We start from the raw sequence: 19,836 nt of genomic DNA on the forward strand, positions 1-19,836 counted from the left end.
AGATTGTGACTATATGTGTGTATATATATATATATATATTAGTTGACACACAATATTATTCAGCCTCAGGTGTACAGCGCAGTGGTCAGACATCTACAGCATCCATGAAGTGGTCTTCCTAATAAGACAAATGCCCATCTGACTTCCTACAAAATCTTTACATTATTGATTATATTCCCCAAACTGTCTTTCATACCCCCATGGCTATATTGTGACCACTAAAAGAGTAGTAAAACAAAAACAAAAACACAGATTGTGGAAAGGAGATCAACTCCAAAGTTTTCGATTCAGTAAGACTTGGGTCGGGTTGAAGAATGTGCCTTTCCTGTCCATACAATGGAATATTCCGTGGCCACAGAAGTGCAGATACATGCCCCAATATGGATGAACCTTGAAAACATTATGCTAAAGTGAAAGAAGCTAGTCATAAAGGACCTTGTATTGTATGATTCTATTTATATAAAATGTTCAAAGAATAGACCAATCTATAGACAGAAAGTAGATGAGTGGTTGTCTAGGGCTGGAGTGAGGAGAACGGTGGTATTGAGAATATGGCTAAGGGGTGTGGGACTAGCACTTGAGGTCCCAAATTCTCCATGTGGTCTCCCAACCCTCCTTTCCCCACATGTACTTCCTCACCACCGTGACTAACGCTTGTTTCCCTTGCCTTGAATGCCCTCTTATCTCAACACTGAAGTCCTCCTCTTCCTGCAAGGCCCAGCTTAGACCCCAACTCTCGCGTAGTACCATCCAATCCAGTATACTCTCCACTTACTTCCTCTGAATTTGCAGGGAATAGGCTACCCATATTCAATTTGGGTTTAAGAGCTACTGGGTCTTGTCTAGTCCAATAATTTTAAATTCTGGAAGGTAGGGAACAGATGCTATACCTCTATGACTTTAAAGGTATGACCTTACATACTACGTCAGCAAATAATGAAGCCACAGAAACAATGGATGTGAAATTGGCAATGCCTGGACCATAAGCCTGAAATGAATAATTTGTCCTACAATTATTCGATGACCTGTCAAGCTATTCTTTGGATAAAATGATAAAACTGAAACACAGAGTTGTGTCAAGTAAGTTACCCAAAATAATTCACTATGTAAGTAGCAGGAGTCAGGACTGGAATCCAGATCTCCTAACAAGCAGCCCAAATCCATTCTGCCATATGATTGATATTTAGGAGTTGGGCAACCAAGAACTCTTGTCCCATGATATCATCCCAAATGAAAATACAAACCCGTAAGCTCCGTATTATTATTTTAAGCATTTTTTTTTCAAGATATTAGCAAGGAAGCAGTTAATAATCAAAAATTAAGCATTTCAGGAAACACACACTGTATCATGAGCCAGAGACGCAAACCAGAAGGAAAGGGGGGGGAAAAAGCAACCCACAAACATTTCAGATATTGAAATTATCAGATACGGAATATAAAAATGTTTAATATGTTCAAAGAAAGAAAAGAGGGGTGATTAAAAAGTAAGTGGCAGGTGGAATTTCAGCAAACTAACGTTCTTCAAAGCTTCTGGAGAAGACATGAGACAGGCCCATGGCCATAGGCTAAGCAGTCAGCCTACACAACCTCCCAGCAACGCTGTCCGTGGGTCCAAACAGGAATCCCAATTATGTGCAGAGAAGCACAGACCACTACCACCACTATAAAAACAGTTGTGTGTATCTGCTCCTCTTCTGCCAGCTTCCACTGGAAGATGAAGACCATGCGTGTAGCACAGCTGCATCCTCCGAGGGACTCAGGAGGGTAGCTGCAGACTAGCTGCTCCTCACATACTTATCAGCTCATGTGTCTCTTTTCCTACTTGCTTGATGAAATATAAATGGCTCTAACTAATTTCTCCATCAACATGTGTATTAAAACTAATTTTCGTTGGCATTAACAAAAAAAACACAAAAAAATCCAAACTTGTATTACTTAGTGAAGCCGCAATAAAACATTAGCAAAAGCATGGAATGAAAGATGTGGGTGGTTTGATTTTATAGTTTTTACATTCCCTGTCAAGATTACATGTTTACTTCCTTAAGGAAAAGAGCCAGCCAAGTATAAAATATGAATTTAGGATGCCGCTATGAAAATTATATACAACTGTTCATGCACATGCTTCCTGTTAATTAGAGGATACTTTGCAGAAAAGCTGCTCTGGCAAAACTTGCTATAATAGTCAAAATCCTCTGCAGTAAAGAGGAAACCCTGCTGAGCAGAGTATTTTCCACAGGCAAGAATACAGGACTTCAGCCAAAAGCTGTGCCTTTATCCATCGCAGGAGACGCTGCTCTGTAACAGTGCGTTTGGGAATACGTTCCCATTTCTACAGCAGTCCATCCTCGAATGTGTGAAAAGTGATCCTACAAGATGAGATAGAAACTACTTCTACTTATACTTGAAAAATAATCTGGGGGACAGCAGGTCATTTTCACAATTACATTTTACAGGGGATCCTATAATTAGTTCATATTCCCATAGTAGGTACAAATTGATACCTCTTAGAGAAAGTCTGGATGCTCTTACCCGCATTCTGTGGACCTTTCCCCCTCTCTTAGGTTGGCTGTGTCATCAGCTTTCTCTTCCCTCCTTGGGCTACCGAGCAATGCTAGTATAGCTTGTCTGCTGAAAAATCCCAACTATCTAACTTCAGCTGGATACTCAATTCTGTTCGAGCGGCACCACCGCCGCTAGCAGCTTTCACCCTTCCTCACATCTCCACATGCACTCGACCTTCCCACAAATGATCCCCATTCCTGCATTCCAGACAAGATAAAGTGTGTCTTGAAGAGTGCCTCCAAATTCTGGGTTCTCCACCTCAAATTTCTCTATATCTTCAGCCATATGATTCTGCATTCCATCTCAAGTCAAAAGAATACGTGGAGAAATTAAAAAGGAGGATTAGAGAGAGAGCACAGAGGACCAGCAGGAAGAAAAATCAAGCACTCTTTAGAAGGTCGACGAGCTACTGTTCACTCAACAGGTTTTAATAACCTGGAGACGGTCTGACGTGCTAGATGCTGCCTAGGAACTAGGGGCCACAGGTGATAAAACAAGGCCTCCAAACTGAATCACTGCATAGTGTAATGTAGGGCTGTATATGTGTGTGTGTGTGGGGGGGGGACAGGGCTTGCCAACAAGTAACTTCCCCATGAAACTGGCAATAACACAGGACTTCCGACAGGGCCAGAGCAGCCAAAAAGCAGGTGTTCAGGTAAAGTGCACAGGGAGGGCCGCAAAGCTAGTAACATGTAAGCAAAGAATAAAAGCACAGCATCAGAAATACTGAAAAAAAGGAATATAAAATAACCAGCTCCCAGGATGAGGAGGAAAGAGGATCCACAGCTATAATATCGGAAGGTAGACAGAAAGGAAAATGGAAGGCAAAAGAGGAGTTGCACCACAGGGACAGCTAGGAGCAAATAAATTACTTTCCCCTGGAATTGGAGATTGAGGTTTTCTGAAAATTGAAGCTCGTCCCTTTAACACAATTTATTACTATTTTACTTTAAACTATTTTTACTGTAGAAATCTTTCTAAACAGTACCATGTGTTCCTGCATTGTTGAGCAGACTACATCAAACCAAAACATGCCAGACCTGATTTAATCTGTTCTGGACTAGAATCACTATCATGATCCATTTTCGTACTTTGATGTGGGGCACTGACATTCCCGAGGCCACTTAGGTGTAAAAGCCTGCTGCTTTACTTCACAGCAAACGGCCAAAGCTGTGCTTCTGGAATTCTCCATGTCTGCCTTCCTTCAGAAGGCACCTGTCGATTCTCAGAACTTCCCGCTGGGACTGCCTCAGTGGGAAGCAACGATTGCCGATTGCTGAGGCCTGTTTCATTCACAGTTGTCTGGGTGAGGCTTTGAAGGGCCTGCGTGCCTGGCAGAACGTAGGACAGCCAGTTTGCTTCGCAGTGGCCTCTCTGCTTCTTTCCATGTGGGGGGTTCTAGAATTCTGGTCTCTGGATAAGAAAAGTAATACTATAATAAAATTATCCCTAATGACACAGATTCTTCATGCCACTTATTTAAGAAGCAGTGAAATACATCACGTCCCTCACAATCTTAGGTTTTCCAAAGCACACTTCCATCTGCAGGCTCCAGTCCCACGCCGGCGTGGTCAGGAACCCTTGATTAGCTTTTTACGTTTGATGCAGAAGCTACAGAAACACTTCTTTTTCACTTGTTCAATAAATACTATTTGCCAAGTTCTCTGATAGAAACTCTGGGGGGAATAAAACGATGAACGGAACAGTCCCTGACCTCAAGGAACTTATTTAGCACTTGTAATTCAAACAACCTGGGTACAAAATAATTATCACCAAGGGTGGAGTGTGTTGAGGATGCAAGAGAGCAGTTCACAGGCTGTGGCAAGGAGGGCTATAGGGAAACAGAGTCCTCTCAATTTGGAGGGTGAAGGGGGAATGGAGGGCCATGTGCAACGCTTTATCGGGAAACATTACTGGCACTGGTTTCAAATAAAAGAGGGGACTCTGACTAGTCCCAATGCAGAATGAACACAGTCAAGGCAAAGAAAATAACATGAGAAAAGCCACAGAAGGCCGGGAGAAAAAAAAAAAAAAACTCGTGTGTTTATGTAGTAGTCCAAAGAATAGTGAGAGAAAATGCTGCAAAGGGAGGTCAGACTCAGCTCACCGAGGGCCCAAAATGCCAGGCCAAAAAGTTAGGCCTTGAAGCTGTAAGTTCTCACCTCAGGGGCCAATGAGGTCTTTCTAAGCTTTCCGAACCTAACACACAGACTTAATATTTTAAAAGGATGAGGCTTTTTTCCTTCCTTTAATGGAAAAGGAATCCAAAAGGTGAATTATTAATCATCTCATTCCTGTTAATTATCTCTTGAACCAAGTTCACTATTAAAATATCGCTGTGGCACTAACTATAGAGCATCCATTTGTCTTGCTCTCACACTGCAGGAAATACATAGCAGTGGAAAAGGAGTCATTTAGTCTAAAACAAAAGGCAGCACAGATATACAAAACAAATTCACGTCCCTGACAGAAAAGAACGGAGACTGACATCTGTTTCAGTTCACAAGCTCATAGAAAATATTTGGGGGGAAAAAGAGTATTTTAATTTTCCAGTGCAGCCTTTTATTTAAGTGAAATTTTCTAGAATCTTAAAAATAGCCACCTTCCCAACTCAGGAGATGCTATTTTTCTGTCTAGCTCTGAATGTGACTTCCTTTGTCCTCATCCAAATAAAATACTGCCCTTGAGATATACCTACAGGATAGATAATTTTAGCATTATATTCCATGACTCTCTGTTGTCCTCCATTTTCTGTGTTCATCTTTTCTCCCCAGTCAGCTTATGAGTTTATTTGGTGTGTGGTGGGGGTGGTGTTAGAAAACATGCCATATACCCATTCTGCATCCTGAACATGACTGAGCACTGACTGGGCACTGACCTCTCACAAAATATGTGAGAACTGACTTAACTCAATTTGCAAAATATATATCCCCTAAAGACTCAATTCTGTGTTACTCATATTGGTTTGTGGGTGGATCAGAAGGAAAAAAAAAATTCTGAGCTAGGAGAGCTCTTAAAAGAGCTCTTAAAAAAAAAAAAAGGATCTAAACCAGTTGTTAAAAAAATAACATCAACATTATCAGTGACTAGAAAAATGCAACTCAAAACCACACTGAAATATCACTACACGCCCACTACAATGGCTATGATAAAAAAGACAGAGAATAGCAAGTGTTGGTAAGTATGCAGAGAAGCTAGAACTACCATACACTGCTAGTGCAAATGTAAAATGGAATAGCCATTGGAAAACAATTTGGTAGTTCCTCACAAAGGTAAACATAGAGCTACCATACGAACCACCAATACCCAAGAGAATCGAAAACATATGGTCACAAAAACTTGTACATAGATGTTCACAGCAGCATTATTCATAATCGCCAAAAAGTGGAAACAACCCAAATATCCATCAACTGATGAATGAATGTGGTATATTTATACAAGGGAATACTATTCAGCCATAAAAAGAAACAAAGTGCTGATACATTCTACAACATGCATGAACTTGGAACATTATGCTAAGTGAAAGAAGCCAGACTCAAAAGGCCACATATTGTATGATTCCATTTATATGAAATGTCCAGAGTATGCAAATCCATAGAGACAGACAGTAGACTTGTGGTCACCAGGGGATAGAGGGAAGAAGGAATGGAGAGTGACTGATAATGGACTTGGGGGTTCTTTGTGGGGTGATGACAGGTTCTGGAATTAGATAGCAGTGATGGAGGTACAACATGGTGAATATACTAAAAGCCATTGAAATATACAATTGAAAAGGGTGAATTTCATGGTATATAAATTATTATCTCAATCAGAAAACAACAAAAACAACACAATGAGAAACCTGAAGCCCAGAGGAGCTAAGGTTCTTATCCAAAACCACAAAGCTGACTGAATGGCATCACCAGAGCCACACTCAAGAGTCTCCCAAATCCCAGTGCAGTTATTCTAGGTCCATACCACACTGCTCTAGAAGTATGAGGCTAAGCAGTGCAGACTTGAATTAGCCATTTATCAGCTCACGCCGCAACAGAAGAGGAAGATGATTTAAATGATCTCTTCAGTTTTTTTCCAGTTTTAAAGCAATCAGAGTCTTCTCATCGTGTGAGCATTTTCTCTCTGGTACTGCAGATTAGGGCAGGGGTTTTCAACCAGGGCTGATTTTGCTCCCCAGGGGACATTCGAAAATGTCTGGAGATGTTTTTTGGTTGTGACAACTTGGGGGCAGGGGGTACTGCTAGCACCCAGCAGGGAGAGACCAGGCCTGCTGCTCTATGACTGTAATGCACAGGACAACCCCCCGTAACAAAGAATTATTCAGCCCAAAATGTCAATATTGATGCTGGTGACAAACCCTGGCTTGGGGTATGAACAACTTCATTTTTAAGCTTTTCAGGAAGTTCTGTCCTAGAGTATAATGACCTCAAGCAGCAATTCTGAGATTACAGAGTGACTGGGAGGCTAACACCAAGCACAGATGGGAAATAGGCACTTTTTACCACGCTCCCCTCCCCCCATAATAACTGACTTCCAGAGTCAAATATCCAAATGCCCACAGCAGCCAGGCAGTTAACATAAAGGAACGAAGCCAACAAACACCTAATAACCATTGAGGACTATTATTTCCTTCCTTTCACACACAGAAAAAAAGTTTGTTTCCCATTTTCATAAAACATACATGACACACACATGAAATCCTCTCAATATAACCTTGTAGTTTCCCACTTTTGATAGACATAGATGCCAAGAAATACTTTCTATATAAAAAGGACAGGACAAGCTCAATAACAAATGGCTCAGAGTTGGGAAGATAGTGGGAATGGTGGGGGGCTAGGAAGACCCCCAGGGTACATGCCAGGATGAGAGGTCATCACTAACCAGTTACGATGGATCCAGGCCATGATAGAGTGAGGCCCTGGGGTCAAGAGACCCTCAGACATCTTCAGAAGAGGGGGAAATCCAGATTACGTGTGTGTATGTGGGAAAGAAATCGCCCAGTATTTAAAATCTTGGCTCAAAAAATGTTTTTTTGAACACTGTTGTCAAAAACAAAGGGGTGCCAGCCTCTGCAACCAGACCGTGACCTCTAGCCTTCACTAACCCTAATAAACAATGTCAGTTTAAGGTCTTCCTATAAATGCACTCCATCAAACTCAGGACCTATTGTCCAATTATAAGAACAATTTTTTTTTCCTTAATTAAATCTTAATAGCTCATTTACAGTCGAGAATTCACAAAAGACAAGAGAATTATCGCTGGCTTAAATTTAAATGAAACTCATAAAATTATTAATGCCTGGCATTTTATTAAGCTCCAACAAGTTTACAAAAGGGGATACCGAGACCAAGAAGACTGGCCAAGTCATGGCTGCTGGTTAGGGTACCAGAGTCATTATTCGAACCCAGGTCTTTCTGCTCCTAAAATCCACATTCTTTCCACGTCGCACCTTGTTTGTAAATCCCTCAGATTTCTTCTATGTACTCAGTTTATGAGGCTCTCTCAGTAAATTACATGTAAAGAAACTGATCTTTGTGAAGCGTATGAACAGCAGCTTCGCAGCCCCACTCCTGCTGGCCCCTCCTGAGCATGCTGATCACATTACTCCCTTTGCAGCGCTGCCTGTGCCCCCACAAGCCCTTCTGCCCTCCCCCTAACCACAAATAACCCTGACTCTGGCCTCCCACTTTCTACTCACTCTTGCATTGAACTTCCCCAGTAGGTTTCAATATCCTGATGAACTCTTTCCACCCAGAGGACACTATTTGCAGGGTAGAAAACAGGGAAGTATCAGTCCATGGAGAAAAAGTCTTCTGGGAACCCAGGATCCAAGATGGAAACAACGAGGGCACTCACTTCCACATCCACCATTTGTCCCAGTAGATTTCATGTTGCCCAAAAAGTCCCACGAAATTAAACCCCATCACCGGGGTTCAGCCACCCAGCCACGCCTTCCTCTCCCATAGTCCCCTGTTACCCTCCCATCCCAGCCTGTTCAACATATCAGGCCAGTTCTACTCAACTCTGTCACACAAAGCAAGAGAATCATACTTGAAGCAAATCATACACCTGGTTTTAGGACATCTAACAAAACAGTCAACAGCCCCTTCAGAGCACTGGCTATTCTAATCTCTGATTCCATCCTTTGGGACACGGACATTAGGAAATAGGATGGCACAGATCTGGGTGTCTGGACCTTCTGGATTCTATGACAAAGCAGGTTATTTAAAGTTTCTGAACTTCAGCAGTTTCCTATTCTATTAGAGTGGAAGACAGAAGGAGGGAGAGTGGGGGTGGAATTAATATGAGTATGACTATGAATGGTTACCAACTGAGTCACTTTAAGGACTAGAAATAACAAACACAAGGCCCCGAGTGCTTCCTGCACATGGTGTGACTGGTATTGTTATGATGACGGTCATGACATGATGCTATCCTAGCTTTCCATTTCAGCCCGTACTCCTAATAGCTTTTATCAGTCTCTGCAGAAGCACAGCTACCGCTTTCACATGCCCTGAGGACACTGTGCCTACGACTACATCCTCAGTGGCTGAGTGGGGACCCCTGGGACTGCTCTCTAGGAGTCCTGCTCCCCTCCCCCACACCCGCACTTTTTTAGCTTGAGATTACACACTGTTATCTTAGCCAGCTGACCCAGGTTCTCACTGGTCTCCAATCATAGGCTCTTCCAGTGGGCAATGTGGGGTAATGGAAAAAATACTGGACACAAAATCAGAAGACAGGGGTTTGAATATGGATTTACTGAGCTGAATGTTACTTAATCACCCTGTACCTCAATATTGTCATCTGTGAAACAGGTATAACAAACCACAGTTTGTAGGGTCATTGTAGGGATTAAATAACCTGCAGAAAAAATCCTATCACATTGCTGGGCACAGGTAAACCTGAACCTGACTCTTCAGTGCTCCAAGGCTCAGCACGGTGGACGGGCATACCCTAGAGTCCACCTATTCCAGTGTCTTTCTCCCTCTCCTGTTTCCACCACCTTCTTCCACAGAGTCCTCTTACCATCATTCATCTGCCCATCTGCCCACCTATGCATCACAAGCATCAAGATTCAGCATTCAGTTTCAGAGTCAGGATAATCACTATCTTTTCTGGGAAGTACCACTCATTTTCGTTCAACACAGAAATCCTGGCCCTTCTCCACCACCCTCACCTCCAAATTTGGTGAGACGTTTGCAGAGGATATTATCCATCAATGCAACCCAGGGTTTCATATTTATCTTCCCTCTTACTCAGAGACTCAAAATAGTCTACATTCAGTTACCCAAATCTAAAGACAGACTCCAAATGCACAAAGTCTAAGACAGGACTGGTAAACGAGTGGCATAAGCCCTGTTCCTCCCTCCTCTGGTGCCAGAGCAGATATCAACTGTCAATCACACTGTCTGTCTCCTAGACAGGCTCCAAAATCCCTTTCTCAGCTCTCTAGGTAGTCACTGTCCATCAGTCCGAGCTGTCATTTGGGATGAAATCTACTTGCCAAGTTTAGGAAGCTTTAAATCAAACCAGGACTCTATAAAGTCCTGTCCTACCATGTTTTCCCAAAAATAAGACCTAGCCGGACCATCAGCTCTAATGCGTCGTTTGGAGCAAAAATTAATGTAAGATCCAGTCTTATTTTACTAAGACCCGGTCTCATAGTAAAATAAGACCCGGTCTTATATTAAGACTCATTTGAGCTGATGGTCCAGCTAGGTCTTATTTTCGGGGAAACACAGTGTGTGCAACAAAGAATAGTGTTCATTTGCATAGTAGTAAGCACTTTATAGGCAGTGAATAAATATTTAGCAACTCAAGCACAACATGCTGTATACCTATGAAATGTTCAAAAATTACACAAGTGGTTTGTTTGGGGAATGAACTCAAATTGTAATGTTTTTGTTAATTCAAATTTCAGTTGAAAACTCTTTATAGTTAAATTTACTAAAAAAAACGCTCCAAAAATTATACCAACATACACCCTCAGCTTAGTTAAGTACTATGTACTGTACACAATATTTTGATGATTAAAGACCTTACACAATCCAAGGTTATAATTTTTATTTTTTATTACTGCTATTACTACTATTGTTGCTGCTGCTGCTGCTGATATAGGTATAATAGACAATATACATTAAATATTTGCTATGTACCTGGCACTTGGCTAAATACCTCATGTGGAATACTTCATTCGTTCAATGTTCATAGTAATTATATGCAGAAGGTACCATTCTTATCTCACTTTTACAAATTCAGAGGCTGAGGTTATACTTGCCTAAGGCCACATCCCTCATCAATGGTAGAACTAGAATTTGGACTCGGTCCTTGCCTTAACCATGAGTCTACACTACTTTCCAATGATAGATAATCCATAGATAGGGATGGGGCAGAAGTAGGTGCTTGGGTTGAATATAAAATAACTCTGGAAATAAATAAATCAGCAGATATTCAACCCAAACACCTACTTTGGCTAGTAAGTAGTTTATCATAAAAGGACAGTGCAACCCAAAACTCCTGTCAACTGGGGGTCCAGGCTTATAGAAATGGCCAATTCCCACTCAAAGGAACTGTCCTAATAAATATAATTAGGAAAGTAGAAAACCAACAAGCTTCAGTCCAAATGGGAATGTCATGAATGAAGAAGACCACACTCCCACTCCTTGTGCAACTCCCAGAAGGAAAACAAACTCCTCAAAGCTATGTTGGTTATTCTTACTTTGGGTTCTTTGCTTTTAATATTGGATTGGTATGCCGCAATATCTGCTGACCTTAATTCTATTTACATTTACCAAATACCACTGAACTGACCTGTCAAGCAAGTCACCTATTTGGGCCTCTCTTACTCTCAGTCCTCCACTCCCAAAGCAACCTAGATCCAAGGTGACAAAAGCCATTTCCCGCAGGAAAACGAAATACATCCACAAGTACTGAGAACCCTGTACCCTCAGTCACAGCCAATGTTCCATTTCCGGCTTCTGGAGCTCTAAAGCAATACTGGCAGAGCCCCCAAAGGTCGTACAACAGGGCAGACATAACCTGATGTGCACCTCTCCCTGCCCTTCCACTTTCAGGAGTCACTTCCAGGAAACACCTTTTGGGGTTCTGCCAGGTACTGAGCCAGCCCCCTCAGGAATAAATAAGCTGTCAGTGGTAACAGAGGGAACCAGATCCAGACCAAATTGTTCTCGAGTTTCCCAGGGGCCGCACCAACCTATAAGTACCTGGGCATATAGGGAGAGGCGGCCCCCATCTGCCAGCTTCTAGTTCCGCTTTCAGTCCTACAGCAAAGCTGTGATGAGTCCAAAAGGGAAATATTCAATTCCCAGTTGATTTCTTTTTTTCAGAGTTTGGGGAAAGAAACAAACATAAAAGAAATAACATTAACTTTAAATTATTAGGTTGGTGCAAAAGTAATTGCAGTTTTTGCAATTATTTTTAACCTTTTAAACTGCAATTACTTTTGTACCACCATTAATACCTTACCCAGAATTCCTGAGTAGCCAATGCTGGCTGATAAACTCAGATAAGCCTATTGAAAGAAGACAGAAGGGAAAGTGCACTGCCTTCAACTAGATTGCTCAGTTGCATGCAGCTGGTATAGGCTATCACTCTCCAACTCCTCTCTCCATCCCCACTCCTCCCAGCCATCCCAACGGTCACCTACACCCCTGCCACCCAAAAAGAAAAAAAACAACTAGGCAATGGTACATACTGATCACTACTGCCCTAAGAAACCACAAAACAGAAAGGTTCAATGACGTGTTTTTGAGCTACATCTATAAAGAGAACCCAAAAAAAGACAACTGTACATAATCGGAAGTGGAAAATTTCCCTCAAAAATTAATACGCATTTGCCATTTGGTAGAAAAAAATTCACTAAATTTCTAATTTGGAAAGCTAAGGTCCTTTTGTATAATGGATACACAGTATAACAAAAATGAATCACAGAACAATAACAAATACAGGAATGTAATTTAACTCAGAACAACTTAAGTTTCTACTAACCCTGCACCTACAATAACAAAGACTAGAGCAATTCCTGCTGAAAATTGCTGAAACCTAAAAGTGTCTCATTCTGAGTTTAGAGTTTGGAGAGTAACTTTTTACAAAATTTGACATTTAACAGCTACACTAATAATTTCTTGATCCCAGTTTTTTTAAATCTTCATTTCAAAATAACATATTTTAAACTTTCATATGTAATGATCAGTAAATTATGCTAATTTTCATTTTTAAAAGTGAAACATTCATTAAGAATCTAGACGTTTTATTCTGTCATCGGTTTCTAACTTTCCTGAAAAAAATCATTTCTGAACTTTTAATAAATTAAATTAAAAAAAAAAATCTAAAGAAGAAATATTTTTTAGAGTTAGTATCTCTCATTGGTTTCTCCTGAATTGTTGGGGGTTTTTTTGTTTTGTTTTTTCCACTATAGTTGTTTTCCTTCTCTATTTTTTATCAAAAATTGAAAACCAGAAAACAAGACTCAAGCAGTCTTATATTCCTGCAATGTGGAAACCACCTTACACTTCATATTATAAATATTTGTCAAAATTTCATTTCCTCAAATAGATAGAAATGTGTATTGAAAGTGTCCTAAAACAAATGGATAAAAATCCCCCAATTTCATATAAAGAAGTCCATGACCTTGCTTATATTTATATTTACAAGTTCAAAATATTATTATACAACAGAGACTATCAAATTTGGGGAATAGTAAAATGAACTAAAAAATCTGAGGTCAGGTCTTCACTTGGGAAATTGATAAATCTCCCCTTCTAGCAACAGACCTCATACATTGACTACAATTCCATTTAATTCCATATCCAGCGGCTACCTTCAAGATTCCAGAAACTGGTCCACAGTCTTTCCAGTTAAAGGAGAATATTCCATCAATTAGTCTTTCTTTCAACTGCTGTTATGGGTCAAACTGTGTCTCCAAAAGATGTGGAAGTGCTAAGTCCCAGTAATTATGAATGTGACTTTATTTGGAAACAGGGTCCTTGCAGATGATCAAGTTAAGATGAGGTCATTAGGGTGGGCTCTGATTCCATATTACTGTGTCCTTATAAAAAGGGGAAATTTGGACACAGACACACACACACACACACACACACAAGGACACCATGTGAACATGAAGGCAGATATCAAGGTAATATATCTACATGCCAAGGAACCCCAAAGATGGCTAGCAAACCATCAGAAGATAGAGAGGCTAGACCAAGAGTCTCCCTCACAGTGCTCAGGAGGAAGCTACCCTGCCGGCACCTTGATCTCGACTGCTAGCTTCCAGAACTGCTGCTCAAACCCTCCAGTGTTTGGTACTTTGTTCATGGCAGGCCTTAGGAAACTGACGCACATGCCTTCCCAGCCCGGCCTTCCCTTACAATCCTCGTCCTGGTGCCCTCGACTTATTTCTGCTTCTCTTGATCATTTCACATGTGCTCCCACCTCTTCCCTAACCTCACTCCACACCCTCTCCTGCCAATCAATGCCCTTTGGCACTGTTTCTCGTCAGGGGTACCCCTGTCATTTTGCATGGGGCAATTCTTATGGCGGACTGGCTGGCACACTGCAGGAGGGCGAGCATTTCTGGGGCTCTCATTCCCCTGCAGCTCCACAGTGCCCACAGTGGACTTCTGCTCTAGAAGCTTTGAAGCCACTTGCCTACCAGAGTTTGACACAGGGTCTCACTATCTACTGTTTATGATTTCATCAGGTCAGTTCTCTTCAGCCTCTTCATCTGTAATATGGTATGGCCATGGGACTCTGAAGATTCAATTAGTTAAATATGCTAACGAGCCCAGGCTTACTCTCACTAGCTCCTTCTGTCATTAGAATCACTTAGGAATTAACACCCAGTCTGTTCTACACGGTCACATGCTGACTTGAACCCGTCAGAGGCTTCCTCACACAGTGATGCTTCACTGAATACATTCTGTGGAGATGTAACTGCTTAACAGGTCATGTTTAAAATAGTTTAAGTCACACAATGCAGCTGGGTATGCCTTCTACAGTTGCAAAGAGCAAGACAATTCTGAGTATAGTTTGAATGAGTTCTCCCGCCACCTCACCCCAACTTGAAACCATAGTTGCAGCCCTGGGCAAAGTTCCATGTTGTCCAACTTTGCTTCCAATTTCTCTGTAACTTTTGCTCCCAGTGAAGGTCTATCTTGTCTCCCTTATCTGGGGATATACTGCTGTCGAGCTCATTTCACCCTGCCCCATGGAAACATTCCCCAAGTCAATATCAGTGCTTCATTCTTGATCAAATGGTTTCCATCCCAAGACTTTGAGAGGCAGCACTGATTTGTGCCATGAGGCCACAGTCTAAGTCTGTTCTCCTGACCACTACACACACCTAGCACCTAACAGCACCTAACAAATTGTACTTAGTAGGTTTTCAATGATTGTTTGAAGAATGCAAGAATCAATCCATGCATGAATAAATGCATTGCTGAATGAATGCATGAATGAATATATTCAGGAGTCAGGAGACCTGGCTTCCATTTAACACTCAGCTCTGCACTGACTGATATAAATGACCTGAGGGCAAGCCACTGATTCTCCATGCCCAAATTTGCTTCTCAGTGAAATTAGGTGGTTGGACTTCACGAGAAATCTCTTTAGGTTTTCTTCTATCTCTAACAACTGAACCCATGAAGTTTAACAACTTTATTTCTTTTTTGAGAAATTTTAGTCAAGGTGGGGTGGTCAGATTTTTCTGACATCACCTACCAGGGGTCCCTCCCTGCCAGAGAGGGCCTGGATCCCTGGGGACAAAAGGCTCTAAAGAGCATGCAAGCTGCAGATACGAAAGAGATCTCTGAGATACCAAGCACTGTGGAGTTTGTTATCACATGCATCTTTCAAGGACTTAGAGTCCACCTTGTTTTCAAAAGAGGTCCATAGGGACTTCTGCTGCCTGCTGTCTCCCACCCAAAGCACCTCCCATTCCAGCTTGAACAAGGTGGGCTCATGCAGTCTCTCCCAGTCTCCAAATCTAACTCAATCCCTCTCTCTGCCATCTGCCTAAGGCTCCCACATGCATATTTCATGATTTCTGGCACATTTCCTCCTTATCTGACATCCTGCAATGCATCCCTCTGCTGCCTATATTATTTCTATCTCTAGTAAGAATGTTCCTGAAAGAGGTATGTGTCCTTGCTGTACTTTATTACTGGTGGTTTTACCTTTCCTATCTTATCTCCCCACCTGGTCCCTACCTGAATTCCTGGAGGACAGAGACCGCACCCTCTATTCTCCTCCAGTCTCCACAAAACCAAGGACAGAGCTAGCCAGCAGCAAACCCTTAGAAAATACTTACTGAATGAATAAAATAATGAATGAATGAAATAATTAACTGATTTCCATATTTGCAAATTAAAAATTCATATAGTTCCTGGATAAAGTTACCAAGACCGCCCCTTTCAGGTATACAACCAGAATGAATTCAATTTTAAAATGACTCTTCGATGAATATACTATTTTCTTCACTACAATATGAATGACAGCAACATTATCAGCTGCATAAGAAATCTGATTTTTCAGGTATTCATAGCATAATAATGTGGCATTGCTTTTATTTCCTAGTAAAAACAGATTTTTTTAATTATTCCAACTATCACTGTTCTGTATTGAACCCAGGAAGTTCAGGGAAATCAGAAACAAGATATGAGGATTTTCTCTACGGAGACTGTTTAAATTTATTGCTGACTGGGGCAGAGCATCTTTTTGGAAATTCCTGGGACTTACTTAGCTAAGTCTAATTCTAGTCACATTCCTTCCTTGAGGTTTAATAAACATCAGCTAAAGTCAAACTGATTCGGGAATCGAATTGTTTGTTCTCCCGAGCACTTGCTGGTCACGGTTGGTCACCAAATAAAACAGTGCCAGTGGTCAACACAACACTGCTGGAGGGAAAATACTAGGGCTATGCCATCAAACTTAATATAGCTTACTGCTGTAAAACCCATTAGCTTCCCCAGCCCAAGAGTTGACCTAAACAACTTCACTATCTCTTGGAAATCATTAGTCTTGCATATAAGCATAAAATTATCGCCAAGAGTTTCCATATTACATAATTACAGAAAAACTGTGTACTGATATAGGAGATATTACAATTAGAGCGACTCAGTGGCTAAGGATTGACTGAGACCTGAAAAGATTGGGTCCATTAAAGTAGATAATTAGTGTATATGGGCTGGACATATGTGATAACAGAGTACGTCTTCCAACTCAAATCAAACCATGTCAGAACACACAGTATCAGGTGAGCAGTGAGAGGACCTGAGACTTTACAGTAAAACACCGAAGGGAAAAATAAATTCACTTTGAGGCTAATATGTATATTGTTAAAGTAAAAGAAGCTGTTACAAGGATTTATCCACATTTACCCAACTGATGAAGCCAAAGTAATTTAATGCTAGGGTGAAATTCTGAGTTTTTCATCATAATCCTTCATTCTACAGAAGACAAACTCAGGCAGAAACGGAGTACCTTATTCAAGCGTACACCACTAGTCAGAGATTTCATTAAAACTTAAGTCTCTTAAGTCTAGCCTCATGTGCAAAATATAGAGTATTAAATTTAAAAATTAAAAAGGCACATAGCAGGTAGGCAATATATATTTGTTAATGAAATCGAGGAAATAGTGATGCAGGGCTCCAGAACGGTCTTCATATACTACCTACTGACAGGATAAGCCAACTAATTACCTCAAGTTTTTACTTTGACTTGTCCAACATACCCTAGGCTGTTAATACGATAAAGCATCCCTAGCGCAATCAATAAAATGCTACTGGAACAATATTGAAGCATGCAAGTTGGTGGTGAAACCACAAGCTTTGTAGCATTCTCACGAAGGAGTGCATTTGAAAAAAATTTACCCACAAAACAGTACGGGTTTCCAAACACATTGAGTGTAGCTACAGTGGAGAAATCTATAAAAGGCAGGTATGACTAAGCAACCACAAATAACTAGAAACACCAAAACTTTCAGGAGTCTGGGGACCAGCGCATGCCTGTATATAAAGATAAGTTGGCATTTCTCATCTGTTGTTCCTAATACAAAAGGGAGGGTTTTTTGTTTGGTTGGTTTTTGTATTACAGTGTTCGTTTCTTTTTAAATAAAAAGCCTCAGTGGTTTATAAGGATTTGCAACCAATAGTTTACTTCATCCTTCATCCTATGTGCTTCAGAAACAAATTTGGGGACAATCTGGTTGACTTGCTGGGCAGGCAACTGGCCAGACCAAACTGTAAGCAATTAATATTGCACTTTTTGATGTATATGATTACGTATCTCAACAAAGAGCCTCTTAAATCTATTGTTCAACTCTTAGCTAAGGAAACCAAGTCTTAATAATCATATAAAACATATTGCTTGCTACCTGTCTTACTCAGTGGGCTATCAAGTATAGCACTGAATTTTCCTTAAACTCTGACATCTAACTATTTAACTTCTCTTCTTCCCGAAAAAATTATTCTTCTTTAAAATACTCAAGAATATCGACCAACAACACAGCTTAAAATAATTAGAGACCACAATTTATACAGCCCCAAGATGAAATTGACCACAGCATTACAGGGGGAAAGAAACCAAACATACACATTTACATAAAGATGTAAAAATATTTATAGCACCTTAGGCCAAAAAAAAAAAAAAAAAAAAAGACAAAGCAAACAAAAAATCTTGTCACGTCAGGAAAAACTTGGTTTGCCGTTCTCTTTGCGCAGGTATAAAACTAAAGAAATGTACTTGGGGAAGGGAGAGTGGAGAGCAATTACCACTTAAACTTGTTTCATTGAGAAGGTAGGTTAGCAAACTAATCAGCCGAAAAGCTCCCGCACAACACATAACCAGGTTGAACGTCCCAAATCCGGAAGAATTAACACCAAGGAAAGGGGAACCCCGAAGCTCTTGGACAAACAAGCACTTTTCCCAAATTCCAGCGGCACACAACTGGAGCGGGGGCTTCCCGAGTCGTCTCCCTCGCAGGCGGTGCAGAGTGGGCATGGGTGTGAGCCCGGGTCCCCCAGCCACCTTTGCTCCCGCCCTTTTCATTGTTGTCCAAGGGTGATGGATCACCTGCCGGGAGCCGGCTCGCGCGGCCGGACGTGAGGCGCGCCGACACGCGCAGGGGCGGGCGCGGCGCGCCTCCCGCAGGACCCGCGCCCGGCGTCCCCTACCCCCGCAGACCCGACCCCGGCCCGCCGCGGGTAACCGCAGAGCTCACCGCCACGAAGCCCGAGGAGGAGGCGATGAACACGCGGATGACCATCCTCTTGCCGCGCCGGGACGCACTGTCTGCTGCTGCGGACTCTGGACCGGCGCGGACGCGGAGGCAGAACTCGGCTGAGAACCGTGGCCGCCACCGGGCACAGCGCTCCCTTCGGGTAAGACCGCGGAGATCTGGATCCCTCCCTCCGGGTCCACAGCTAAAAGCTCAGCGCCTCCCGGCCGCTGGCCGAGGGAGTGGGGAAAGAGGGGGAGGAGGGAGCTGGGTGCGGGGCATGATGGGAAATGTAGTTTCTGTGCCTCCCTGGAGTGGCTGGTTGCCTGAGCTCATTCAGGTTGCCTCCAATTATTGCGCGTCAGTCCCGTTTGCGCACAGGTGGCTGGAAGGGAGCGGGAGGCAGGGGAAAGCCTGTAGCAAAAGGTGGCGAGGATGCTGGCGACACGAGGAAAAATAAAACTGGGCAAAAAGGCTTGGTTCAAAGTCCAAGCTTAGGTTCTGTGTTGTGGTTTACTGGTTTTTGGAGCATCCCCACCCAGAAACGCAAACAGGCAAAGATCGTCTCAGGGCGGTCTCCGTGGGGCAAACCCCAGCGACCTGCGGCTTGGGGCGGGCCGGGTTCTCCGGAGGCGGCGGCGGTGAGGGCGGTGGGACTGGGCGCGCCTCTGTTTTTTTCCCAGCGGCTCTGGAGATTGCAGAAAGGTGATTCTTTTAGATAAATGAGAGGTTTTCTTTTTCTGTAGACGTTGAAAATTAGAAACCCAGATGAAAGCACAACGGATATTTTATTTTTCTTAGCAAAACTGTAATTGTAGTAGAAAAATAAATACCAAACGAAATTAGAATCCTTTTTATCAACATTGGGAATCAGGACCCCACCCGCTCCACCCCCTACCTTTCACAATGGTTTTGACTCAGTGCACCTAATATTTACAGTTGAGCCAAATCGGTGCTTTTTTTCAGACCTGCTGCGCATTCCAGCGCAGTCTCCCAGGAGGATGCTGTTAAATAAAAAAGCTTTCATGTAGTTGCTAATA

At 42.1% G+C, this 19,836-nt stretch overlaps 1 protein-coding gene across 2 annotated transcripts in view; it reads right to left on the reverse strand.

Annotated features, from left to right (window-relative positions):
* The window catches only part of SH3BGRL2 (SH3 domain binding glutamate rich protein like 2), a 59,002-nt gene extending 39,746 nt beyond the window's left edge, over positions 1-19,256 (reverse strand). The window contains exon 1 of one of the 2 annotated variants that reach the window (XM_019729572.3): positions 18,800-19,214. In XM_019729572.3, the coding sequence (XP_019585131.1) occupies positions 18,800-18,844 (45 nt within the window). In that variant the 5' untranslated portion in view covers positions 18,845-19,214. Of the gene's footprint in view, positions 1-18,799 lie in introns of both variants that reach the window. The other variant, XM_088795596.1, reaches the window with a different exon arrangement.
* Positions 19,257-19,836: the final 580 nt, after the last annotated feature.

This window comes from Rhinolophus sinicus, chromosome 2, assembly GCF_057876585.1.
Source record: "Rhinolophus sinicus isolate RSI-liver-muscle chromosome 2, RSI-T2T, whole genome shotgun sequence".
Lineage (NCBI taxonomy): Eukaryota > Metazoa > Chordata > Mammalia > Chiroptera > Rhinolophidae > Rhinolophus > Rhinolophus sinicus.